The sequence below is a fragment of the Chiloscyllium plagiosum genome, chromosome 37 (genome assembly GCF_004010195.1).
Source record: "Chiloscyllium plagiosum isolate BGI_BamShark_2017 chromosome 37, ASM401019v2, whole genome shotgun sequence".
NCBI lineage: Eukaryota > Metazoa > Chordata > Chondrichthyes > Orectolobiformes > Hemiscylliidae > Chiloscyllium > Chiloscyllium plagiosum.
Window position 1 is genome coordinate 5,925,042 of NC_057746.1, and position 27,062 is coordinate 5,952,103.

The 27,062-nt window shown below is 41.9% G+C and overlaps 1 protein-coding gene across 3 annotated transcripts; it reads left to right on the forward strand.

The window, feature by feature from the left end:
• The first annotated feature begins 23,607 nt into the window (after positions 1 to 23,607).
• On the forward strand, positions 23,608 to 27,062 carry LOC122541583 (zinc finger protein 239-like). 3 transcript variants are annotated; one of them, XM_043678424.1, is made up of 3 exons: positions 23,608 to 23,648; positions 24,296 to 25,990; positions 26,371 to 27,062. In XM_043678424.1, the coding sequence occupies exons 2-3, from the start codon at positions 24,643 to 24,645 to the stop codon at positions 26,652 to 26,654; spliced, it is 1,632 nt and encodes a 543-aa protein (XP_043534359.1). In that variant the 5' UTR covers positions 23,608 to 23,648; positions 24,296 to 24,642; the 3' UTR covers positions 26,655 to 27,062. The 3 variants fall into 3 exon arrangements, with proteins under 3 accessions (XP_043534359.1, XP_043534361.1, XP_043534360.1); XM_043678426.1 differs by having other exon boundaries at positions 24,296 to 25,677; positions 26,371 to 26,600; XM_043678425.1 differs by lacking the exon at positions 23,608 to 23,648 and adding an exon at positions 23,723 to 23,916.

A 27,062-nucleotide genomic window follows, 5' to 3' on the forward strand; every position in this document is an offset into this window, starting at 1 on the left:
TCTTTGTATTTTGGAGTAGCTGGTTTCACTCTCTTCGCCAAAACTCCAGCTGACTCTATCACACTGGAATACTTCATTAAATTGACAAGCAAGATAGATTTACAATGTTTATTCCACAGCAAAGATTCTCTGTTGTATTATTTCGTGAGAAAATAAAACGACGAAACAGATGATGTGAAGGAAATGAAAAGATGTTGAGTAAAGCCAAATGTTTGAAAGCTTTAGCCAAGTCAGTCTCGTTTGTCCACATACTGCATTTCCACCACACTCACAAACTGAATCTATTGCTAGAGGCTGTGAGAGTCCTGAGGAAACCAGGCAGACACAGCTCGAGATGGTGGAAAGTCTCATTCAAGTGTCCAGGTACGTAATCTTGCAGCCTCTCTCCCTTTCACACAATGTGTAGTAAAGCTGTCGCTGGCAATATTATTCATCAAGAGGCAATTAGATTACCACATCCAACAGAGGAACGATTACAGGAATAGAAAGACAGGTCTATTTCACTGGTGCATGCGTGTCATGTGCCAATTTAAATGCTTGCAAGAAGAAAGAACATAAATTTGTCATTTCAGGCTCTGACTTAGCATTATGATGATAAGGTGGAAGCAATTTCAGAAAAGAAAGCTACTCAGAGTTATGAAAGATCATTAAGATGCTGACGCCAGTTTATCTTGCGATTAAAACGATACAATGCCACCCTCTGCTGGATATGCAGTTGCAAAAAATGAAATAATCAGGGAGCTAATAAGAAGGATGATAGAAGATGGTAGAAGATTCCTTTTCAAAAGCCCTAATGTCCCCCTATTGCCACTCAAACAAGTCAATTCTTAGCGATTGTGGATGATGATTGATGATCCAGCTGATAATCCCTTTTGGACGTGAATATATGACGCGGTCATTCTGCTCCAGTCAATGAGAACAAACAGGTAGGTGCAGCAAGCAACAATAAAGTCAATAATACGTTGGCCTTCATTGTAAGATGGTTTGAGTTCAGCAGAAGAGAAGTCTTACTGATGATATACATGGAGGAGAAGGTGAGGTCTGCAGATGCTGGAGATCAGAGCTGAAAATGTGTTGCTGGAAAAGCGCAGCAGGTCAGGCAGCATCCAGGGAACAGGAGAATCGACGTTTCGGGCGATTCTCCTGTTCCCTGGATGCTGCCTGACCTGCTGCGCTTTTCCAGCAACACATTTTCAGCTGAAGATATACATGACCTTGATAAAACCACACCTGAGGATCGTGTCCAATTTTGTACTCCTGCCTGAGTAGGAGAGAGGTTTCAAGATCAGAGGTACCAGAACATGATATCTCTACATCTAGATGGTCAGCAAGGAGAAGTGTAGAGATGTCAAATGAGATGGTGACTATTTGGCGAAAGGAAAGGGGAAGCAAGTCCAGGAAACTCAAGGCTCATTGGATCTGTCTAACAGTTCTGAAAGTTTAGGCCAATTAAGTGAACAATTCGATGTGGATTCCTCAAGGGAAATCTACAATGCCATCTTGCTCGAAGATACTCTGGGGAAAGAGGTTGGTCAGCAGATTAGTAAGGTAATGATCGTATATGACGGGTTCGTTCAAGGGATAGATGGTCTAAATCGCCGCCGAGATCATGAGTCCCATATAGTCTACTGCTGCCTCGATGCAGAGGTATGAGACATAACAGAATATCAGGATAAACTTCTGCAAAGGCAGGGTGAACAATCAACGGTTGTGGTTCAAGTGGGAACCAACAACGTAGGGAGAGGCCATTTGGAGGAATAGCAGGATCAGGCTCAGGCGATAGAGAGACGTTTAAAATACAGGTATTCTCGATATACTACGTTCGTCATGAGCTCCACCATTTAGGCAAAGACAGATCGGGGAGGTAAATCCACGGTTTGAGGGCCGATATTGAAGGGAAGGGGTTAGATATTTAGGACAATGAGATCACTATTGAGAAAGGAAGAAATTATTCAGAAGAGATAGGCTTCATCCCTCCACCCTTCAGGCACTCTGTCTGTACTCCTGATGAAAGGCTTTTGCCCGAAACCTTGATTTCCCTGCTCCTCAGATGCTTCCTTAACTGCTGTGCTTTTCCAGCGCCACTCTAATCCATTCATCCATCCTGGACAAACGAAAGTGATGGTGAATTTATACTTGTAAAGCAGGTGTGGGTTGACTGTTGACCATACTGTTAGAAGCACTAGAGAGGACAAAACAGATAAAATATAAAACTCGGAATAGGAAGTAAGAGGTGGCTTGAGTATTGACAGTGAACAAAGAAGCTTACGTTTCTTAATGGGAAAGAAAAAACTAAGAGCAAGGCTAGTTTGGATCAATGTAAGTACACCGAGTAAGGTGGACAAAACTGGGGAATTGTAAGCAGAACTTCCTCTGGGGGATACAACACAGGAGCATGAAGAGAAGAATGTCTCAAGCCAGGTAACATCCCTGGTTCAAAGGCTTTTAGTGGAAGCAGTGTGGGTAAAGAGAGAAAACGTGTAACGGTCTTTGGCAAAAATAGTATTCCCTTCCTTCAAAAGATTTAGACCCTTAATTAGAATCAATATGGTTGGATTTGAGAAACAGAAAGGGAGCAGTGGCCGTATTTGGCACACATTATGGTCCTCTAACTAGTGGGGAAAAGTAGAAAGGAGCATTTGTAAGCAATGTATGGAAGTTTACTGTACAATGAGGGTTGTGGTGGTGAGGAGTTAATTTACACTAAGGTTAAGTGGGGAAAAGCTTAGCATGAGAGGCACAAAAGGAGAGAATTCCTGCAATGTGTGCATGTGGACATCTGGACCAATACATTTCCAGCTTTCCATAGAAGGTACTGTGATAGATCTGGTTCTGGGAAATGAGATGGATCAAGTGGAGAATGTCAGAGTGAGGGAGCATTTGGGAAATATCGACCACTACAGAATAAGGCGAAAGTGAGGACTAAAGATGCTGGCAATCAGAGGCAAAAAAATGTGGCACTGGAAAAGCACAACAGTTCAAGCAGCATCTGAAGAGTAAGAGAATCAACGTTTCAGGCATAAGCCCTTCATCAGGAGTTCCTGATAAAGGCGTATGCATGACAGATCGACTCTCCTGCTCCTCCAATGCTGCCTGATTTGCTGTGCTTTCCCAGCGCGACACAGAAGAATATCCAACCTGGCAAGTGCGTACAAAAATTGGCTTGATGGTGGGAAGAAGAGGGTAATAGGGGAAGCATGCTCGCTGGACTTGAGACCTGTGGCTAGTGGAGTGCCTCAGGGGTCGGTGCTGGGCCTATTATTGTTTATTATCGATATCAATAATTGGGATGAGAATGTACAAGGTATGATTAATAACTTTGCTGATGACATGAAAATAGACAGTACTGTGCACAGTGGGGAAGGTTATCAAAAGTTACAGCAGGGCCTTGATCAGGTGGGGAAGTGGGCCAATAAATGGCAAATGGAGTTGAAAATCTTGCATTTTGAAAAGTCAATCTCAGTAGGAGTTCCAAGGTTAATGTTGGGGCCTTAAGCGGGGTAATGGAACAAAGACACCTTGGAGTACAGGTTCACAATTCTCTGAAAGTGGAGTCACAGGTAGACAGGGTAGTGAAGGAGGTTTTTAGGACACTGCCATTCATCAATCAGGGCATTGAGTATAGAAGTTGTGAAGTTATGTTGCAATTGTACTGGACATTGGTGAGGCCACACTTGGAAAATTGTGTTCAGTTTTGGTCACCTTCTATAGAAAGGCAGTTATCAATCTGGAAAAAGTGCAGAAGAAAGTGACAAGAATATTGCCAGCACTCAGTGGTCTGAGTTATAGGGAGAGGTTGGACAGGCTAGGAGTTATTTCTTTGCAGCAGACGAGACTGAGGGGAGACCTTATGGAGGTGTATAACATCAAGAAAGGCATAGACAGAGTAAATGCACACATTCTTTTTTCACAGGATTGGGGAAACAAGGACTGGAGGACATCACTTTAAGTTTAGAGGAGAAAGAATAAAAGAGAACCTGAGGGACAACCTTTTGCACACAGAAGGTGGTACGCATATGGAATGAGCCTTCATCAGAAGTGGTTGAGGCGGATACATTAACAACATTTAAAAGGCTTTTGAGGAAGTTAAAGTAGACCCGATATCTCTCCTCCTATGTATACTGAATTGATCATCTTAAACGGGCATGAGAAGAAACTAGTTAATACTTTTATTTACTGTGCACGGAAGAATATTCTGATGATTTGGGCTTCTAAGAACTCGCCGGGCTTGCTGGGATGGTGGAAATTAATTATGAAGCACATTCCCTTGGATTTTTTCTTTACAAGCATGGTGCAAAACAGACCTTCGTGTATACGACATGTCAGCCCTATTTGAGTTATTTGGATACAGATTTGTCTGCTGTCTTAGCTAGGTTGTTTGTTTAACCAGGATGGTTAAGTTTAGTGCGCCCTGGAGGGGGTGGGGGCTCCTGAGTTAACATGGATGTATATACAACACTCCCGTTCTTTTCTTTGGGAGCTTTGCACTGAGCATTTTTTTTCAGTTTTTGTGTGTTCCCTTGTGGTTTTTTTTGTTTTGTTTTATTAGTCACTTATTCATTTATTAGTGTTGTTTTCACAGGGTTAGGTTTCGTTTTGTATTATAGGGTAGTAGTTTGGGGGGAAAGTGAGGACTGCAGATACTGGAGATCAGAGCTGAAAATGTGTTGCTGGAAAGGCGCAGCAGGTCAGGCAGCATCCAAGGAACAGGAGAATCAACGTTTCGGGCATGAGCCCCTCTAGGAAAGAGGAAAGTGTGTCCACCAAGCTAAGGTAAAAGGTATGGAGAAGGGACTTGGGGGAGGGGAATTGGAAATGCGATAGGTGGAAGGAGGTCAAGTTGAGGGTGATAGGCTGGAGTGGGTGGTGGGGGCGGAGAGGTCAGGAAGAAGATTGCAGGTTAGGAAGGCGGTGCTGAGTTCGAGGGATTTGACTGAGACAAGGTGGGGGGAGGGGAAATGAGGAAACTGGAGAAATCCGACTTCATCCGTTGTGGTTGGAGGGTTCCTAGGCGGAAGATGAGGCGCTCTTCCTCCAACCGTCATGTTGCTATGGTCTGGCGATGGAGGAGTCCAAGGGCCGGCATGTCCTTGGTGGAGTGGGAGGGGGAGTTGCAGTGTTGAGCCACGGGGTGGCTAGTAGTTAGTAGACAGCAATTGTATTGCAATTTATGTTTTTCTTTATTATGCTGGTATTTTCCATTTGTAATATTTTCAATAACTTTATATTTTTGTCAAGTCAAAAAGAATTTACTTTCTTGCTAATAAATATGTTTACCAAAAGTGGCATTTGGACAAAACATGGATATTAAAGGATTAGAAGGATATGGACCAAGTGCAGGGAAGGCCGGTTCGCGTGGATGGACATTTTGGTCGTCATGAACCAGTTTGGACCAAAGGCCCTGTCTCCCTGCTGTAGCAATCTTTGACTCCATTAAGTTGGAAAAGGATGAAAGTCAGTCAATGATCAAGCTCCCAGGTTATCTATTATATGTCTAGAAAGTTGAATTGGAGAAGTTGATTAAAAGTGTATTGTGATAGATAGAACAGTGGATGAAAATATTCAGAAGAGTGATGAATAGGGTACAAGATAGTGACATACCCATGAGAAATAGGGACGAGAAAAGAGGCGCTTTTTGCATGCCTAAATATTAATAGCCATAAAAATCGGGAATAAGTCTTCAAATGCCAGAGAGAGTTTCATGCTGGATTAATGAAAGCTACGAGTAAGCATCAGAGTAGAATGGCAGGTTGAGCTGAAACAAAATGTGAAATGCTCTTAAAAGAGATTAAAAGTAGCAGCGTAGAGAAGAATACAATAGGGTCCAAACGGATCAAGCAGGTTAAGCTGTTCTCTGAATGATAAGGCACATTTCCAAAATGAATATTTTGCCTCTGTCTTTACCAAGATTGAAGATGGTGACAATGGCCCAAGTTGAAAACGTGAGTGTTGAGCAACTGAACAGATTAGTGGTAGAGATGATTGAAGACTGTCAGCACTCCAGGCAGAGAAATTGCCAGGCTCAGGTGGGATACATTCAAGAGTGCTGAGTGAGGTAAGGGAGAAAATCACAGAACCTTGAAAGCAATGTTCTATGACAGAAATGTCAGATTACTCCTGCAGTCGGAGGATTGCAAATGCAACACAGTGATGGAGAATGTGTCAAACGATAATCCAGAAAACGATACATCTGTCTGGTTGCCATTGAAGGTGAAAAAAATGGAGGCCATAAAACAAGCTAAGGTTATTATATAAATGGAGTAAATTAAGTCAATCCTAGACATTTATCATGTCTTTGTGAAGGGCAAATTATGTTTAACTATTTTAATTAAATAGTTTGACGAGAGGACACTGGCAGTGGATAGGAAAAGTGCTGTGGATGTGTCCATTTGGACTTTCGGAAAGGATTTGATACAGCACCATATGGCAGGTTGGTTACCAAATTATAAATGCTTGTGACTGATGTGCACATTCAAACATGAATTAGAAATTGCTTTAAAGAAAGGAAACAGAGAAATAGATTAGCATTTCTCAGACTGGAGATGAAATGAAAATGGTGTTTCCCTGGTCCTGTGTTGCAACGTTTGCTTTTTCTGATTAATAAAAACAATTCGTACATAGGTTTTCATGACAACATCTCTAAATGTGTCGATTATATTAAGTTAGGAAGAAGTGTGAATTATGAGAAAGATGCTGAGAGACTTTAGAGGGACATTGACAATTTGGTCAAATTGTGGGTGGGTGGAAGATGAGTGTCAATATAGAGAAGTATTTGGTAATGCAGTTTCGCCAAAGAAAGACAATACAGACTCAGTGATACAACGTTGAAGGGTGAACAGGAGCAGAGGGATATCAGGGTTCCGGCTTGATTTTCTGAACGTGGTCAGGCAATTAGATTAGTTATTAAGAAAGCTTACAGGATCCCCGTGTTTATAACTACAACCATACAGTCCAACGCGAGGAAGTGATGCCAGACCTCTACAAGTTTTAGGTCAGTTCACAAGTGGAGCATTGTTTTCAGTTCTTGAGAGAGTGCAAAGGAGATCTACTAGGATGATGCGAAGAATGAAGGATTTTACATGCAATGAAAAGTTTAAAAGATTGAGTTTATTCTCCTTGGGAGCGGACATGATGAAGAGTTGACCTTACCAAAGGGAAAGAAAGATATTCTATTTGTATTAGTGTTATGTCAGTAGCTAGGGATCACAAAATCAAGATTGTCAGCAAGAGAACAAGGATTGAGATGAGAGAATTATCTTTACTCGGAGATAAGTTAGCATTTGGAATGCATTGCTTGGCAAAGTTTTGGAGGCGGATTACATAGGAGGTTTCAGAAGCGAGTGGGGTATATATATATACACACACATAGATATATATATATATACACACACACACACATAAATATATATATATATATATATATATATATATATATATATATATATACATACATACATATTTGAAAATGATGAAGCTAGAGGGTGAAGGAGATAGGGCTGGAGAAAAGGATGAGCTGAATAGCTCCTTCGAGGAGCCAGTAGAGATTGCATGTGCCCATAGCCATTCATCGATAAAATTCCAAATTGTATGATTCCATGATTCCTAATGTTGGCAGAGATTAGATTAAATTAATTGGTTAAATGGGAAGAAGTGTGTAGCAAGCAAATAGTACAGGAGCTCTATCATCACTCCTTCGCTAAAAAAATGGATCAAAATCACAGAATTCCTTCCTGATAGTCCTGGATGTTCCTGGTCCGCTCTAACTGCAATGGTTCAAGAAGGCAGCTCACAACCTGGAAAATATTGGATGCTAACATGTCAGAAAATCTCCTTTATCTCACTGGCATTCCTTCAGGGGTCATCGAACAAGTGTCTCCAATAGCTCGATTGGAGAATTCGACTAGATTCAAAAATTTTCAAATCCCTTGACTCGCCAACTGACTCTGGGACCAAGAGGTAGCTGCAGCAAATACTTCAGTCTTCCTACATTGCTTTTCAATTGCTCTTATTCTATAATCTATGCCTGTGATCTGTCTCACCATCAGCTGTTGAATCGATTCCTGCAGTGTGCAGGTGCATGCTTGAAACCCTACATGAGCCCCAGGCTTTTCCTCATATACTAATGATCAGTTTGCATTCTGAATTCAGCCATGATGGTCTTAGCTGGAACTTAGTCACTTTCACTATGTACCTTTCTAAAATCATTTTCATGAATTATCTATCTCCAGGACCTTATTATAGCGCACCTTACCAGCGTTAGATTCCACTGTATTATGAGAAATGAATACCGTTCTGATTTCCTGTCCTTTGAACCGAAATTCTGAAGTAAGAAACTTTGGATGTAGGTTTATCTGAAAGAACAACGTAAACAGCAGCAACTATACAGCCACTGGTTGGAAACTGCGAACAAACAGAACTTCTCAGACAAGCCTGATTGATGGCCCTGGGTGATGTCAAAAACAAGTTCATTGTCCTGTTTTGTCATCAGTGACCATGGGAAAAGAGAGAGTATCATTCAGGTTGCAAGATTATACTAGAATACAATGGGTCAAAGACAGAAGTGGGAAATTCTGTGTCAACCCTGTGAAGATTGGAGATTTGTTAAATGAATATTTATCATCTGTTTTCACAAAGGAAAAGGAGAATATTGCAAAGGAGAAGACTGCAATAACGGCTATTAGACGAGGAAGAATTGAGGTTAGTAATGAGAAGATGTTATCAATTCTAGAAGGTGTGAAAGTAGATAAATCCCCTAAACTGGATGGGATTTTTTTCGAGGATTGTCTGGGAAGCTATGGAGGAATTGGCAGAGCCTTTGGCCTTGATCTTTCAGTCATCATTCTCTACAGGTTTTTTAACAGAGGACTGGAGGGTTGCAAATGATGTGCTCTTGTTCAAGAAGGGCAGCAGAGATGACCCATGTAACCATAGACCAGTGAGCCTTACATCTGTTGTAGGGAAAGTTTTGGAAAGGATTATGAGATCTAGGACTTATAACCATATAGCAAGCAACAATGTGATTGGAGATAGTCAACATGGTTTCATCAAGGTCATGTTTTACAAATCTCATTGACTTTTTTGAAAAGGTGACCAAGCATGTGGATCAGGGTAGGGCAGTTGACATGTAGTTCAATAAAGCCTTTGATAAGTTTCCACCTGGTAGGCTTTTAGAGAAAATGAGGAAGCATGGGATTGAGGGTGATTTAGCAATTTGGATTAGAAACTGGTTTTCTGTAAGAAGGTGGTGGTTGATGGAAAATATTCAGCCTGGAGTCCAGTTACTCGTCGTGTGACACAAGGATCAGTTTTCGGACCACTGCTGTTTGTCATTTTTTTATAAATGACTTAGATGCAGGCATAAGTGGATGGGTTAATAAATTTGCAGATGACACTCAAGTTGGTGCAGTGGTGGACAGTATGGGAGAATGTTGCAGGTTGCAGGTGGACTTGGATAAACTGCAGAACTTGGCTGAGAGGTGGCAAATGGAGTTCAATGCAGGTAAATGTGAGGTGATTCACTTTGGGAAGAATAACAGGAAGGCAGAATATTGGGTCAATGGCAAAATTCTTGGTAGTGTGAATGTGCAGATGGATTTTAGTGTCCATGTACATAGATTCCTCTCCCCATTATGGAGAGGAAGGGGAAGCATTGGAAAAGGTGCTGAGGAAATTTACCAGGATGTTGCTTGGTCTGGAGGGAAGTTCTTATGAGGAAAGGCTGAGGGACTGTTTTAATCGGAGAGAAGAAGGCTGAGAAGGGATTTAATCGAGACATACAAGATTATCAGAGGATTAGATAAGGTGAACAGTGAGAGTCTTTTTCCTAGGATGACGATGATGTTGGCTTGTATGAGGGAGCACAGCTTCAAATTGAGGGGTGATAGATTTAAGACAGATGTCAGAGGCAGGTTCTTTACTCAGAGAGTGGTAAGGATGTGGAATGCCCTGCCGTCAATATAGTTAACTCTGCCACAATAGGGGCATTTAAGCAGGCCTTGAATAAGCATATGGATGATGATGGGATAGTGTCGGGGGATGGGATTACATTAGTTAACAGGTCAGCGCAACATCGAGGGCCAAAGGACCTGTTCTGCACTGTATTGTTCTATGATCTATGTTCTACCATTTTTCTTCTCATTGACCTCTTTGTAATCTTCGGGAACCTTCTTCATGTCTACAATGCCACCAATTTGGTCATGATGTGTCAGTGCCATTGTTGGACTGGGTAGACAAAGTTAAAGATCATACAACACCAGGTTACAGGCCAACAGGTTTATTTGGAAGCACAAGCGTTTGGAGTGCTGCTTCTTGGTCAGGTAGCGAGTAGGGCAGGATCATGGAAATACAGAACTTACAGTAAAATCAAAGTGTCAAACAGTTCATGCGATATATTGAACAAACCTGAATTGCTGTTAAGTCGTTCATCACTTACAATGGGGTTGCAGGTTTCGATTCATTAATATATAAATTCAAGAACTTTTTTTCAAGTCACATTTCCTAGATAACTTAAGGTTTTGTAAAGAAAAATGTGACATCTCAGCATAGATAATGCATTAAAGGTGTATAGTTAGAGTCTGTCTGTATCACACACTCGAGTTAGACTGGTACTATTTCCACAGTAAGAATTGATAAAATGTCACATGGACTGACGTCTACAGATTGTGTGCTTTTAGAATGAAATTGAATGTATCTGCAAAAGCAAATCTGCTAAAGTCCTTTTACTACCTTCCGAAGGTATACAAAACCAATACACCTGGATGTCCCATCCTATCAGGCAATTGGACCCTGGGTGAGAACTTCTGTGATTTCAAAGTGCAATATTTCACTGTAGCTGCACGGATAGCATTTAGTTGGACTGATCGTTGTTTAAACCCACTGCTCCCAATATTCATCATTTTGCGTCTCCGTGCACTAACTGTTGGGAAACATTTGAACATATAATAGATTGCGCAGGAGGCTGACAGGATGGAAGATGTATATGGATCAAAATGATCCATAGATGGAGAAATGAAGGACATGTATCATCTTACTCTTCACTGCATCTGAAAATTTCCTCCTTCTATGGATGACGTATGTTGATATTCTTGTTATGAATACAAATTACAAACCAGTATTAAACAAGAAGTTGTAATGACCAGAGGTGTATTACAGACATTATCAGCTTTATGCCTCTGCTTTAGAGCACCTGTAAAAACACATTTTTTCATGCAGTTACTCCAAAAAAAAATCAGAGAGGAGCTGAAGAATGGGACCAAATATCCATTCCAAATAATATTTAAACTATTGAATCGCTTAAAAGAAAGGAGGATTTCTCAGAATTGAATCTGCATTGAATTCCATATCCTACATTCTATTCTCTGCATGTCCATAAAGCTCCAGCTAGAACACTGATAATGTCTGACAACGTCCTTCTTTACAACTGTCTGGATCAGTCTCCAGGGTTCACGAGATGACATCAGTTAAATGGTTCATTTGCTATAGGTTGCATGAAAGCCTGGCCCTTTAAAATAACACAGCACGTCAGGCAGCATCCGAGGAGCAGGAGAGTGGACACTTCAGGCATTTGCAATTTCTGGTGAAGGGCTAATGCCAGAAATGGCGACTGTCCTGCTCTTCAGGTGCTGCTCGACCTGCTGTGCTTTTCCCAGCACCATACTTTCTCACAGAGTGTAATAAAACGAACTCCTGGGCACAAAGAGCTACAAGAGCAGGCACTCAAGTTTAAGCCGATGTTAGATTATTATTTCAGCCAAACATTCCGTTTACTTAGCCTAACTCAGGAACAGTTCGTTACCGGAACAAAATTCAGTCAAATTTTTGAATCTCATTTGCATATTGAAAATTTTCATTGATTGTGCACACAATATATTGAGGAGGCTTATGGAGTGCACAAACCTCCAAACACCCATCCGTACGACTCTTTAAACATGATATCCCTCCCATATTTCAGATTCCGCAGACAGCATATTGGACGTTTGATCATCTCAGAACACTCCAAATCAGACAAGATGAATGTTGTCTTTAGTCTGAGGGAAGGCAGACTTCATAACATCTCCACAAAAAAAATCCGTCCTGATATTGCTTTCTTTTTCTACGTTACTACAGTCAGGACCAAGACACATCAAGCACTGCTCCTCATGGTTGCACGCAGTCAATGTAAAACAGCCAAACCTCGCCATGGTCAGAATGTGGCAATAGATAAATGATCTTGTTCCACAGATGCCAACTGTTTGAATACTGCTGCAGAGAAAGAACTGCGCTGAGATCAAACTTTCTACCATTATTTACATATTGTTCAGACAAGAAAGCACCCTGATGTACTTACGAAAGGTAAAACTTGTCTGCATATCACGTAAACAATACTTTTCATTGTACATCGGCACATGTGACAATAATAAATCCTGGTGTGTTGCCTGTAATGTCGATCCTCACCATTTGGTAGCGCTGCTTCCATAGAAGGGAAAGGATCTCAATCTGTTTTTGACTGCTTTTAATTTAGCTCACAAAGTAACCCCACCTCCAGCACATAGGTGTGTCACATGTGTTTGTTAAAATTCACCCGTTAATTGCAATTGTCAGAAATAGCGCTGGGGCAAAATGAAAGCTTGAAGATGAAACAAGAGTAACATTTACAGACACAGCTGTCTTCTCTGAGGTTTACAATAGTGACCAGGCATTTGAGTGAAGTTTTTTTAGATATTGCAGCAAAATCAATTTTGCTTTTCTCTATGTATGGCAGTAGGGAGAAAATGCAAATTTTGTCTAATCAGCAAATAAAAGGAGGTAACTGTTTCAACGTTCAGGAATTCATCACAGGGATTTATGATATTGGTAATCGCACTGATAAATAGAAAAAGGGATAGCTTGGCACACAATCGTCGTGTTCTGAAAGAAAAGACAGAAACATGCAGTGAGAGCTTGATCACTACAGTCACCGCATTGAAAGTCTTCCAATTTCCTGAGAGAACATTGACAGCCACAGGGATTTTAGGTTTGGTTCAATTGCAATGTGACTCTCCTGGCTGTTCAGGCAGTCAAGAGCAAATTCTGAACCTGTCATGTTCCTGGGTACAACATAACCTGCGAGAAGGAACAGCAGTGCTGTGAGCTGATGTTGTCTGCCAGTGCGTAAAGTTCAATGGATCAAGTAGAAAAACATAGTACTCCTGTGATCTGCGTGGTGTGAGACTCAGTGAGTTCTCCCAATCAATAACTGAGCCCCAATGACTATTCTCAAACTCTAATCACCTCCCACCTCTCCCTTATTTGGAGAAATCGCATTTTCCAATACCTCTTCCTCAGTGGGATCTATGAGAGATCATATTGTTCAGAGGCCATTCGTTTTCGTTTGCTGATTCATGTCCCATCTTCATCTTCTCACAATTAAGACATTGAAATTAAATACAAGGATATCAGAAAAGGAACAAGACCAGGAAAAGATTAGCTGGTCTCCCCAGCTTCTCCCATACAAGTGCAACAAAGGACACCGATGTCAGCACAACCGAGATTGTGTTGCCTCCTGAGTAACACAAGAAAAATAGTAAAAACAGAAGGTTCACTCCAGAGAAAACCTTTTTCTTATCCTGGACTACATTTGAGAAAAAAATAACCTTTCCTATCACAAGCATCCACCAACTTATTCCTATAGATATTTCAAACACTCATTTTTAAAAAAGGACAAGTGTAAAATTACTCCATCTATTTACAGTCCACGCCACAATGAGGAAGAATCCTCCCTGACTCCTCATACTAACACAAATAACATTTCAAGAAATTAGCCAATTCTACTGGATAAACTCTTTTTTTCCAAACATTTTATTAAGTGTTTAATGTATCACAGCAGATGATGCAAGATACAACCAAAACAATTCCTTCAACTCAGATCAGAATTATCAGCAAACCTTTATCCTTAGTTTACACTTATTTTTAAAAAGTGTACTCATGAAACGGGGGTGCTACTGTTTACAATAGAATTTGTTGTTCATTCCCTGTTCGCCTGCAAATGTGCGTCATGAGCAACCCTGTTAAACCACCGCGGTTCACAGTGAGAACATTGTGTAGCCGTGAGTGAACATCCTACTTCTGATTCTGTGATGTAGGAAAACTCACCGTTGAAGCGAGTGCAAATGGTTGGGCCTAAGCCATATCACCCAGAGGAATGCATGTAGAGTTATCATGGGAATATGACAGCTGACCTGCATTTTCCCCACTGCTTGGGATAACACACAGTAAAGGGGAATTTCTTTTGGACTCCATTGGATCTTTGTTGCAACACACATTAGAAACTGTCTTGACATCAGAGGTAGCCACTCATGTATTCAGGTCTTTTTTTCTATGTTGAAGCTAGAGTTCAAGAGCTCATTGGACCTGCCAGAAGACAAGCAGGCCATTTGTGAACTGCTTACTGCCACTTAAGTGCTGCTTGGTATCAACTGTTTCGAGTAGATTGGTATCAATATTTGGAACAAACTGTTCAATGAGGCAGCATTTGTTCTGATCATTATGGACAAGGAAATGTGGACAACGTGTTAGAGCTCTATTAGGACAGCTTGGCTATGGACATTGTTGTTCTAAAGACCAAGCCTTCAGCAGCAATGCTGGAATGTTGTCAGGGTTCATAGACTTCTCTGTATCCAGTACCTTCAGTTGGGTCTTGGTATGTGCTTGAGTGAATCGAGGCTGAAACAAACAAGCTTATTTTAAAACTAAACAGTTCAAAGTTTGTGAGAAGATTTTTAGCTCGGGTGCTCGTTGTTGTGGTTCTGTTCGCCGAGCTGGGAATTTGTGTTGCAGACGTTTCGTCCCCTGTCTAGGTGACATCCTCAGTGCTTGGGAGCCTCCTGTGAAGCGCTTCTGTGATGTTTCCTCCGGCATTTAAAGTGGTTTGAATCTGCCGCTTCCGGTTTTCAGTTCCAGCTGTCCGCTGCAGTGGCCGGTATATTGGGTCCAGGTCGATGTGCTTATTGATTGAATCTGTGGATGAGTGCCATGCCTCTAGGAATTCCCTGGCTGTTTTCTGTTTGGCTTGTCCTATAATAGTTGTGTTGTCCCAGTCGAATTCATGTTGCTTGTTATCTACTAAGGATAGCTGGTCGTGTCGTTTCGTGGCTAGTTGGTGTTCATGGATGCGGATCGTTAGCTGTCTTCCTGTTTGTCCTATGTAGGGTTTTGTGCAGTCCTTGCATGGGATTTTGTACACGACATTGGTTTTGCTCATGCTGGGTATCGGGTCCTTCGTTCTGGTGAGTTGTTGTCTGAGAGTGGCTGTTGGTTTGTGTGCTGTTATGAGTCCTAGTGGTCGCAGTAGTCTGGCTGTTAGTTCGGAAATGCTCTTGATGTATGGTAGTGTGGCTAGTCCTTTGGGTTGCGGCATGACCTCATTCCGTTGTCTTTCCCTTAGGCATTGTTGATGAAATTGCGAGGGTATCCGTTTTTGGCGAATACATTGTAAAGGTGTTCTTCTTTTTGCAGTTCGGCAGGACTCCTTACAGCACACAGACCAACAGCTAGGGGTAGCCCAGTTCAAATCCTAAATCTTTGAGAGATATGTAATAACATGTTTAACCAGCTTGATTGAAGATATGGCGGGGAGGGAACAAATGGAACTGCTGCATATATGTGGCTGCAGTGTATTACTTTAATGGTAGGGCCCTACCGCTGAGCCAAGAAATCCAGCTTCAAGTCCCAGCTGCTCCAACGTGTGATAACGTCTCTGAACAGGATGATTAGGGGGAAAAGGGAACTCATTCCTGTTGGCCCTCTTGTGGTGCAATGGGCCAGGAGTTCCAGGTTCATGTCCTCTGCTCCAGCGGTGTGTAATGTCATCTCTGAACTAGTTGATTAGAAACATAGATTAAATAAAACAAGGGCTTATTTATGTTGGCCCTCATATGCTGCAATGAAAATGTCCGTTTCTTCTGGGCTGGGAGGTCCGGGTTCAAGTCCCACATGCTCCAGAGGTGTGTAAGAACATTTCTGAACATGTTGATTAGAAGGGGAAAAAAACAGTCTATTTCTGGAGTTCTCTGGCGTGGTGGTACCTCTGTGCCACGAGTCCTGGCTTTAAATCTCACTGCTCCAGAGCTGTGTCATAACATTCTTCTCAACATTGATCAGAAAACATATTCAGAAAATGATTTTTAACAAAAGTGAATATTCAAGAGAGCTGCTAACAAAATGAGCAGGGGCTTGTTCCAGTGGCACTATTCTGTGTAGATCACCTTGTCAGCAAACACATTGCTAATATTGGAGACTATCAAGTGGCCCCGGCTGCACAGAACTTATTGAGTGTTCTTTGAACACTCTAATTATCTCTATTATGTCAGATGTTGTAGAATGAGGGCGCATGTTCAATTTCTGCATTCAGGAAAAAAGCTTCCCCTGTAAAATCTGGTCACAATCTTACCAGCAGCGTACCTCATTCTGGAATGCATTGGTTGTGCCAAATGACCTGTTTCTTTACCATAACAATGGATATGGTGGTGCACACAGGGATCTGCGTTGCTGCACCAATGTGAAAATTGCAGCCTGGAGGTATGGATTGCGTTGGGAGAGGATCTGTTTTCTTTCCATTACATGAACAGGAATCTCTCAAGCTTTCCCACATGGCATTGGTCTATTTTAGAAGGAGTCACAAATCCAGTCTTCATTTTGTTGGCCAACACGAAATCTGAAATTCCAACTCAGGGACACAGTCACTACCCACTGTCCCACCAGAACTCACTGATGCATTTAATGCTATGCTTACCATTATAGCCTCAGCTAAAGCGGCAAATAGCCTTCAGCCTGCATGCTTACCTGGCCTCATGGAACTGGCACAGGATGGTGAACTCGAGTTGTTAACAATGGGCTGTTCAGATCTGGTGGTACTTCCAAAGTCCCTCAGGAGGTGAGGTAGTTTGTGGGAAACTGGAGTGTGTGTTTGGATGAGAATTGTGCTATAGCTTCAGGACAACTTTGTATATGTTCACACAATTTAAATCAGTGCAGAGTTTGCATGTCTTGGTGTCTTCAAATACTGTTTTTTCTTCCTGTATTTGTTCTTCAGTTTGAGGTGTTCATGCAAATTTCTATTGACGATTAATATTGACAGCAGCGGCGGGCCCACACTTTGAGTGACAGGAAAGCAGGCTTCAGACGAACATAACAGCATAACTGAGTAACATCAGCCCGAGCTCCATCCTCCTGGACTGTTTCCTCAGGACTCTTACAGATGGCAGAAGTTTGTTCTGACTGTGTGAGATGACTGCAGGAGAATATATCAATTCAGGTGAAGCAGAATTTGCTGAAGTTATTCTGTGTTTGGGTTTAGTCAATTTTTATGCACCATTGCTTGTTCTGTTTTTTAATGTTTTGTTTGATTCCTGAAATAGCATATCAGACAATATTTGATGTAAAATGGATGTTGTAAATCCGAACTGTTTGCAAGTATATTGAAGTACCTGAAAGTCACACAAATTGCTCTGAACAAAGAACTGACGAGAATATAACAACCTCCTCCAAATTCAGAAATTGGTAGCTGATTTGGGGTGTCATGGAAGTACATCAGAAATTCTGAAGTCGACAGAACTCACAGGTTTTCCCCACAAATCCTGGAGATTGAATTCAGTTATCAGCAAGCTCCGCTCACTGTCACACGTCACCATCAGCAGCGTTCAAAGTAAGGACTGCCAGATGAAACCTCTCTTTTCAGCTTCTGGTCCACTCAATCCACAGTTGCTCATAGAAAAAAGAAAACGAATTTCACGTGGGACTAACATTTACTCTGTGAAAGAGAAGATAAAAGTGAGGGAATGAAAGAAAAATGTGCATTGATATTGATTTGACAAGAGTTTGCTTGTTTCCTAGGATTTGCACTGAGCAAAAGGTGAGTCTTTCCAGCAATCCAAGTCAGAGTCAATGAAGTCTCAAGAAAATTGGCAATGATGAAAACTAATGGTTTTGCAACTGTCGCAGTGGCAGGGGTATTCGTGGAGTAAGCATTGTAGTCAGTTTCTTGAGAAAGATCTGATCCTCAGAATCGTCCACTTACTTTTACAAGAACATAAAATCACATGTCACAAGAGAAAGTATAGGCCATTCATCTCAGTGAGTGTGTTCTGCCACCATTGAATGTGACTGCGGCTGATCTGATAACCCTGAATTCCACGTTCCTGCTTTTTTCCCCCAGTAACACTTGATCATTTCCTGATTTAAAAATCTGCCTGTCTACATTAACCAATGAATGCACAGAGCTAAAGTGGCTAATTCATGTGGTTTGTCTCTCACTCTGATCACTGCTCTTCAACCTTCTGCAGTATTACGAGTGAAGCTCAGCAGATGCATGTGGATCAGCAACTAATCTTTCAACTCTTCCTACGCTGTCCCTTGAGAGCAAGGATTACTTTATTCCACTCTGGTCTCAACAGGTTCAGAGATGACCGAAATGTACAATGCACATTGTCCAGACTCTGATTGATGTGAATGAAGTGGTCTTTGAATGGTTGTCCTTACGGGTATTTGCAGGATTCTGCACACCCTCAGATTCCTCAACGTTTTGTCTGCACATTCTCATGAAGTTTCTCAACACATGAAATGGATTCAAAGGTTTTGCAAAAAACACATTTTTTTTTAGAAAAAGGCTCTTTTCCATTGTTGGGGTTGCGTTTGTTTAGCAAACTAAGCTATGCTGGTGACCACCTCTCTTGGCCATCTCACACCCCACATTATTGGAATTTGATGTAAAGAGCTGGACCCAGCATTGATCCCAGCATCTGTATCTCCATCCAGTCCATCTCAATTTGATAAAAACTTATAATGAATAGAGAGGGTCTCCTTGTCGATTCAGCCGCCACCTCAGTGCACAGCAGCGTGCAATAGCTCCAGGTGCATTATTGAATCAGGTTCTGTGAGTAATAAGACCAAAGTCCATAAGGAATTGGAATGGGAAGTAATTATTCATCCCCCAGAACCTACAGAATTCAACAAAGTCATGAGTTATCAGACTCTCCTCATGTCCACTTGCCTGCCCATAATACTTAATTCCCTTCCTGATCAAGACTGTCTCTTTTATAGTCATAAGAATTCACAAAGAGTTTGCCTCATAACTCTTTGTGATAAGAAGTTAACAATGGCATACATCAACTCCAGCCTCCCAACTTGCTCTGATCTATTACAATTTGCCGAACATCAGAGTTGGACCATTGTAGATGGCATCTGATTGGCCCCATACTCATCCCTGGAACATCTGGATAACAAGGACATCCACGTCAGACTACTATTTATTGATTTTAGCACCATTTTCAAAACCATAATGCCAAGCAAATTTATCTCCATACTCTGAGACCTAGGAGAGTGTTCCCTGCTGTACAGCTAATCCTCGATTTCCTGACCCTCAGACAGCAATCAGTATGGACAGGTGACAACACTTCATCCACAATAATCGTCAACACTGGTGCCCCACAAGGCTGCACACCCAACCCCTTATATACTCACAATGGTGTTGCCAATTACAAATTGTTGATGACACCATCATAGTAGGTCAGGTCTCAAACAACAATAAGACAGAGTACAGGAAAGAGATAGAGAACTTAGTGGTACAGTATAAAGACAACAATTTCTTCCTCGAGGTCAGCAAAACAAAGAAGCTGGTCATCGACTTCAGGAAGCAGAGTGGATATCAGACGACTGCTTGTATCAATGGTGCTGAGCTGGAGTTGGTCGAGAGCTTCAGGTTCCTAAGAGTAGATATCATGAACAATCTGTCCTTGTCCATCTACATTGACACTACATTCTCAGAAGGCTGCAGAAATTCAGCATGTCCACAATAACTCTTACCATTTTTTTGTAGATGCATCACAGAAAGCATCCTATCTGGTTTAATCACAGTTTGGTATGGCAATTGCTTTGCCCAAGTCCACTAGCAACTACAGAAAGTTGTTAACACAGCTCAGACCATCACGAAACCAGCCTTCCATCTATTGACTCCACCTACACTTCTCACTGTTTCCGAAAAACAGCCAACATAATCAAAGACCCTCCCACTCTGGTTATTCTGTCTTCAGCCCCGTTCCCTTCCCTCCATCAGATGGAAGATACAAAAGTTTGAAAACATGAACCAACCAATTCAATGATAGTTTCTTCCCCACTGTTATGAGATTTAGGAATGGACCTCTCCTATATTAGAGTTGATCTTTCCTTGCACCTTCTCTTTAGCTGTAACACAAATTCTGCATTCTGTTATTTTACCCTGATGTATTTATGTAAGGTATAATTTGTCTGGATAGCATGCAAAACAATATTTTTCACTATCTCAGTTCACGTGACAACAATAAATCAAATCAAATTCATGTGGATCACTCTCCACCCTCTCCTCCCTGTGACTGGTCTGTGGATTATCTCGCTATAGCTCCTATAGAATGCTCTCGGGGATGACTATAGATCACCTCGTCCAGTGACAGGCATTAATTAAACTCAGCTACATTTGAAAAGCTTTGTGGATCCACTAATTCAGGCATCTCTCACACTGATTAGGCTGAATACATCAACACCATCCCTGCATAGCCAGCTGGATATGTCACATGATAGTTCAAAAAATGGTCTCATCTCTAGTGTTTTTATTCTATGTGACTCACAGAGTTCTACTGTTCAACATTTGAGGATTTCCTATTCATTGCTACTTTCTTTCCCTAGCTACTCTCTTGTTGATATATGTATAAAATACTTGGGATTCTCTTTTACCCTGCTGGCCATGAAAATTTCATAGCTGTTTATCACCCACCTAACTTCCCATTTGAGCTCCTACCTACTTTCTCTACATACTTCAAGGACTTCATCTGTTTATAGTTCTGTAGAGCTTAAATCCTCCGGAACACACTTAACAAATTGCTCCTCATCCAAACCCCTGGCACTGAGGGAGTCCCAATTGATATGAGGAAGTTAACATTACCTACAACATCTCTGTAATTTTTACACCTTTTCAGAATCTGACTTTATATCTCATTCTCTAACTCCCACTGGTAGCTGAAAAGCTTGTAGTACAGTTCCTGCATTGTGATTTTATCTTTCCAGTTCCTGAGATCTACCCAGAATGTCTCGATGCAAGATCCCTCCAGGATGTTTTCTATTAACACAGCTCTGATGTGCTCCCGAATCAGTAATGCAACTCCCCCAACATCTTTTACGTAGTCCTCTGTCTTGTCTGGAACCTCGATATCCCAAAACGTTAAGCTGCTAGTCCAGTCCCTATTTCAACCGTGTCTCTGCGCAAGCAGCATCACAATTACGTACATTCATCCAGGCTCTAACTTCATCCATTTTACCAATTATATTTCTTGCACTGAATCAGATACAGACCATGCCTCCACTTCTGTTCAACCTCTCTATGACTGCTCTTCCTCTTAGCTATATTTGCTTTAGACTTAAGTTCTTCCCGAGTCTCTATACTTACTGACCTGCCCCTCCAATTCCCAACCATGTGCAATAATAGTTTAAATCCTCGCGAGTGGCATTCATTAACCTCCATGCGGGATATTGGTGCCCCTGAAGTTTAGTTGCAATGCGTCCTCTTTGTACAGATTCCATCTTACTTGGAAGACATCCTAATGATCAACATATCTGCAGCACACACCCTACCCTAATTCTTCAGCCATATGTTGAAATTGTACTCTATCTCTGTTCCTGGTAATATCAATTTAATATTAATTTATTCAGTATTTTACCATTTGTATAATGTGGATTAGCCAGGAAATATAGGATTCCAGAGGTAGTTTAGGAGGTAGGGGTATTTGGGAAGAATGCTCTTTGAAGGATTGGACTTCACGGGTTGAATGGCCTGTTTCCACACTGTGTAGATTCTATTCTAAGGGAAACAAGGGATTGACATAAACTAGCACTGACCAATCGGAAACAGTGCTCCCTTGTCCCGTGTGATGTCAATAGGATGCTTCACGGGATGAGTCGGCTGCTCGCTCCTCCTGAAAGGAACCCGCCCGAACCAAAACACTGCAGACCGAAGGTGAACCGCTTCGTGCGTGGTCCTCGATCATTACTCCCCCTCACGAGGGTGTCTGCTCGTCATTCGTTTACAACTAATCTTCTGCTTTGTCCAGTGGTGATGAGCATTTCTTTGTGATTCAACTGAAACGAGGAGAGATTGGAAGAGAATTCTAAGAATCTGATAACCTGCCATCTGCGACATTCCTCGTTTCGATGTGATTTCCTCAGAGTTGGAATAAATCCCGTCACAGTTTTTCCCCACATACTGACTCGCCTTCAATGTGCACGCACGCCTCCAAAGAGAGGGGGCACTCAGATTTCTAATTCTCCAGATGATCGTTTCAATTGCGTAGGTCAGACAGGAACGTCGATTTTCCTGCTCCTTGGATGCTGTCTGAACTGCTGTGCTTTTCCAGTACCACTCTAATCGAGAATCTGGTTTCCAGCATCTGCAGTCCTTGATCTCAACCAGGACCGAAGAATAAATTGAACAAGGGCAGAACTACAGATTCATGAAACAGAAAAGGCAGTGAGGCAAATCAATTGTCTTTATATATATATATATATATATATATAAATCAGACATCACAACTGAGGTAAAAAAGGAGAAAATTGAAAAGTATATGATGAATTCGGTGAGACAACACTCGGAGCACTGAGCATAGTTCTTGTAAAAAAAATCAACAAAATGGAAGAAGATACCAACATCATTGATAACGACAAGATTGAGAACTTAGCAGGAAAGACTGAACAGACCGACACTCCCCCCCCAGAGCAAAGAGTGGCTGAGAGTCACGTAATGCAAATCTTCAAAATGACCAATGACTACATTGAGAATTTGGGGGTAAATGGAGAAAAGACATTTCCACTTGGTGTGCGTTCATGTGATTAGAGTGGGTAGGGCTTTAGGATGGGTGTGAGGAAGTCCCAAACATTGAGATAAATAAAAGCAAGGTTTGCTGGAGATATGAAATAAAAACAGGAATTACAAAAGAAATATACAAGTTTGATAGCATTTAAGGAGAGGAAAACGGTTAATGATTCGAGTTCAATATTACTCTCCTGATCTGCTGTAAAACCCATGCGACTGTACATGTTACACACTGATGCCGTCAGTTTGAAAGATAAAATGTGATAAACAATGTTGTTCCCACACTAGATATACATAAACAGCAGCTGCAATAAGTGAACTTTATTCAGATGGGAGCTGAAAATGTGTTGCTGGAAAAGCGCAGCAGGTCAGGCAGCATCCAGGGAACAGGAGAATCGACGTTTCGGGCATAAGCCCTTCTTCAGGATGGTCATTCCTGAAGAAGGGCTTATGCCCGAAACGTCGATTCTCCTGTTCCCTGGATGCTGCCTGACCTGCTGCGCTTTTCCAGCAACACATTTTCAGCTCTGATCTCCAGCATCTGCAGTCCTCACTTTCTCCTCAAAGATTTTATTCAGATGGGACAGTGACAAGTTTAAATCTCCGCCTGATCTGCTGCTCAAAGTCACCTCCACTTCCCCGGTCAGTTTCCCAATTCAGGAAACCCATGTTGCTCCAGAAATATTTGGATTGACTGTGAGAGACGTCAATCAGAGAGCCCACCCACTCTGCACATTGTCTCCTCTTCTTCTTCCAGAGCTGGTTCACTTCCTATAGGGACTGAAAACCAAGTGAGGAGATGGTGAGTGAGGGAGCAGCTTTTATACAAATTGTATCCCATAATATCCACACCAACCTTCAGGCAGTCTGACTATTATGTGGGCAGTCAGGGGTGGAAAAGTCCCTTATGCTGTGTGAGAAGATCCAGCTGAGAGAGCTGTTTACTCGGTGCTTTGTGCTGAACTGTGTGACTGGAGCTGTGTGTGGGATATTGTGTGTGTTTATTGGAAACATTTCCCTCTGATTTCCAGGCTGAGGATTGTTGATGCTTCATTCCTGAATATGAGAAGGTGAGGTCTAATTATCTGGGAGGTGCAGAATAGGATTCTTACTAATTTACTAACATTGATTTCTGTGTTGGAAAGTGGTTATCACCCTGTGGACTATGCATTGTCTCTTGGCCAAAATCCTGGTATTTCCTTCCTTGATGCATTGTGGGTGTAACAGCTACATAACTGCTGCTGCCCTTCACCCCCACTCCAGGGGAGTGTGATGGTTCAAATGGGTCAGCATCACATTCTGAAGGCAAATTAGGAATGGGCAACAGATACTGAGTGATTAAGCAACAGCCACATCCTGTGAATGTGTGAAGAAGAAATAACAGAATTCAGCCAGTTTACAAAGGAGTGGTGGTTCAATCAAATTATGTTTCCATTTTCTGTTTTCCAGAAGGTTTCACTGTATGACACTGGAGAATACAGAGAAAACAGACACTGCAGATATCATGCAAGGAACAACTGCACAACTATTGGGAGACATCCAGGCCCCTTCACAGCATAGCGCAACACAGCAAAAATTGTTCAATAAAGCCATCATCTGAAAATCAGTTGCATCAGGAGAACTTTAGCTTATCGTGAGATCTGATATTGGTCAGTGGTGTGGAGCCTTCCATCAGGAACAACCTTTCTGAAGGTTTGGCACGGACGCATTAATTCTGGGGAGATAACATTCGTATCTTGAGAGTTTATTGGAATTTTCACAGACCATCAGAACTGCTGAACAACTAATACATTCACATGGGGGAAAAAGCATTCACATGTGATGTGTGCAACAAATCATTGTCATCGTCATCAACCTTCCTCGTCCACCAACGTATTCACACAGGGGAGAAGCCATTCAAATGCAGGCAGTGTGGTAAATCATTCTCCCAATCATCAAAGCTTCGTGGACACCAACGTGTCCACACAGGGGAGAAACCATTCCGATGTAAGGTGTGTGACAAATCATTCTCACAGTCAGAATACCTCCATACACACCAGCGTGTCCACACAGGAGAGAAACCGTTCAGGTGTGAGGTTTGTGATAGATCATTCTCACAGTCAGGATACCTCCACGTTCACCAACGTATTCACACAGGAGAGAAATTATTCAAATGTGAGGTGTGTGACAAATCATTCTCACAATCAGGTAACCTCCGCTTACACCAACGTATTCACACAGGACGGAAATTGTATAAGTGCCGGATGTGTGATGCATCATTCTCACAAGCAGAAGTCCTCCACAGTCACAAAAGCATCCACATTGCAGAGAAACTGTTTAAGTGTGATGTGTGCAATAAATCATTTCCAAGTTCATCAGGACTTCTGATCCACCAGAGAATCCATACAGGGGAGAAACCATTCCGATGTGAGGTGTGTGACAAATGCTTCTCACAGTCAGGACAGCTGCATGTACACCATCGTATTCACACAGGAGAGAAGTTGTTGAAGTGTGAGCTGTGTGACAAATCATTCCCCACTTCATCGAGATTCCTGCTCCATCAGAGAATTCACACAGGGGAGAAACCATTCCGATGTGAAGTGTGTGACAAATCATTCTCATCATCATCAAACCTCCGCACACACCAACGTGTCCACACTGGAGAGAAACCCTTCAGTTGTAAAGTGTGTGACAAACCATTCTCTCAGTCCGGATATCTGCGCGTACACCAACGTATTCACACAGGGGAGAAATTGTTTATGTGTGAGGTGTGTGACAAATCGTTCCCCACTTCGTCAGGACTCCTGATCCATCAGAGGATTCATACGGGGGAGAAACCATTCCGATGTCAGGTATGTGAAAAATCATTCTCACACTCAGGAAACCTCCGCTTACATCAACGTGTCCACACAGGAGAGAAACCATTCCGATGTGGGGTATGTGACAAATCATTCTCACAGGCAGGATACCTCCGTACACACCAACATATTCATACAGGAGAGAAACCCTTCAGGTGTGAAGTGTGTGACAAATCGTTCACACAGGCAGGATACCTCCGCATACACCAAAATGTCCACACAGGAGACAAATTGTTTAAGTGTGAGGTGTGTGAAAAATCATTCCCCACTTCTTCGAGACTTCTGTTCCATCAGCGGATTCATACAGGTGAGAAACTATTCATTTGCAATTTGTATGACAAATCATTCTCAGAGACATCAGGCCTGCTCAAGCATCAACATGTTCACTTGGGGGAGAACGTTCATGTCTAATGTGTGTATCAAATCATTATTGAATTAATCAGTTCTTCACAGTCATCAACATATTTACACTGGGAGAGTAACACTTCAAGTGTGAAGGTTGTGATCAAGCTTTCATCAAACATATTGAAATCCACAAGATTCAAACAAGGAATCTAGTGTGTTGTGCACCAGGTTTATTTCACCTCTTCCTAACTCTCACCAGACATCGATGTTTCCACACAGACATATTAGGTGTATCGGCTGCTAGCATTGCTTTGAGAATTATCTGTGTTATTTACTTTTCAGAGCTCACACAGGAGAACTGTCTTTCCAAACCATTGTCTGTCTCAGCAAAGCCTGCCTCAAACCTCTCCCACCATCTGGCCAATAATTTTAAGAAGATCAATGCATCTTTGACCAGATCACCAAACATCACCAGACGAAGGGTCCTGCAGAGGATCACTTCAAGTATAGAAGTTTCTAATCAGCTCACTGCAGGATGTTCAGTGGGACTGGGACACAGAACAAGAAGCAGCTTTCACTCCCATCAAACAACTAGTGATGACATCACCAGTGCTGAGGGATTATGATGTCAACAACAGAGTCACCCTGCAGTGTGAAGTCAGTAAAAGAAGGACTTGGAGTAACCCCAATGCAGTGAGGACAACCCATTGTGTTTGTATCAAGAGTGTTTACACAAACTAAACCATTTTCTACACTGATTCAGAAAGAGAGACTGGCTATTGCCTTTGATCATGAACATTTTAAACAGGAGTTGTTTGGGAGAGGGAAAGTGACAGTTTTGTCTGACCACGGGATAATTCAAAATGTGCTTCTAAAACCACTACTGCATTCTCCAAAGTAGTTGCATAGGATGTTACTGTTATGACCAAGATCTCTAGTCCCACTAGTCCCGCTTTACCCGGTACCTGATATGTTGAATTGTATTCTTTCTGTACATTTGATTGGCAATAAAAATGATCCATGAACCAGGTGAA

Bases quoted from the DNA above. Each gene is read 5' to 3' on its own strand.
- LOC122541583 (XM_043678424.1), top strand. From the start codon at position 24,643: ATGGGGGAAAAAGCATTCACATGTGATGTGTGCAACAAATCATTGTCA. The intron at 25,991-26,370 runs GTGAGAAACTAT...TTTACTTTTCAG, and splicing joins CCATCAGCGGATTCATACAG to AGCTCACACAGGAGAACTGT.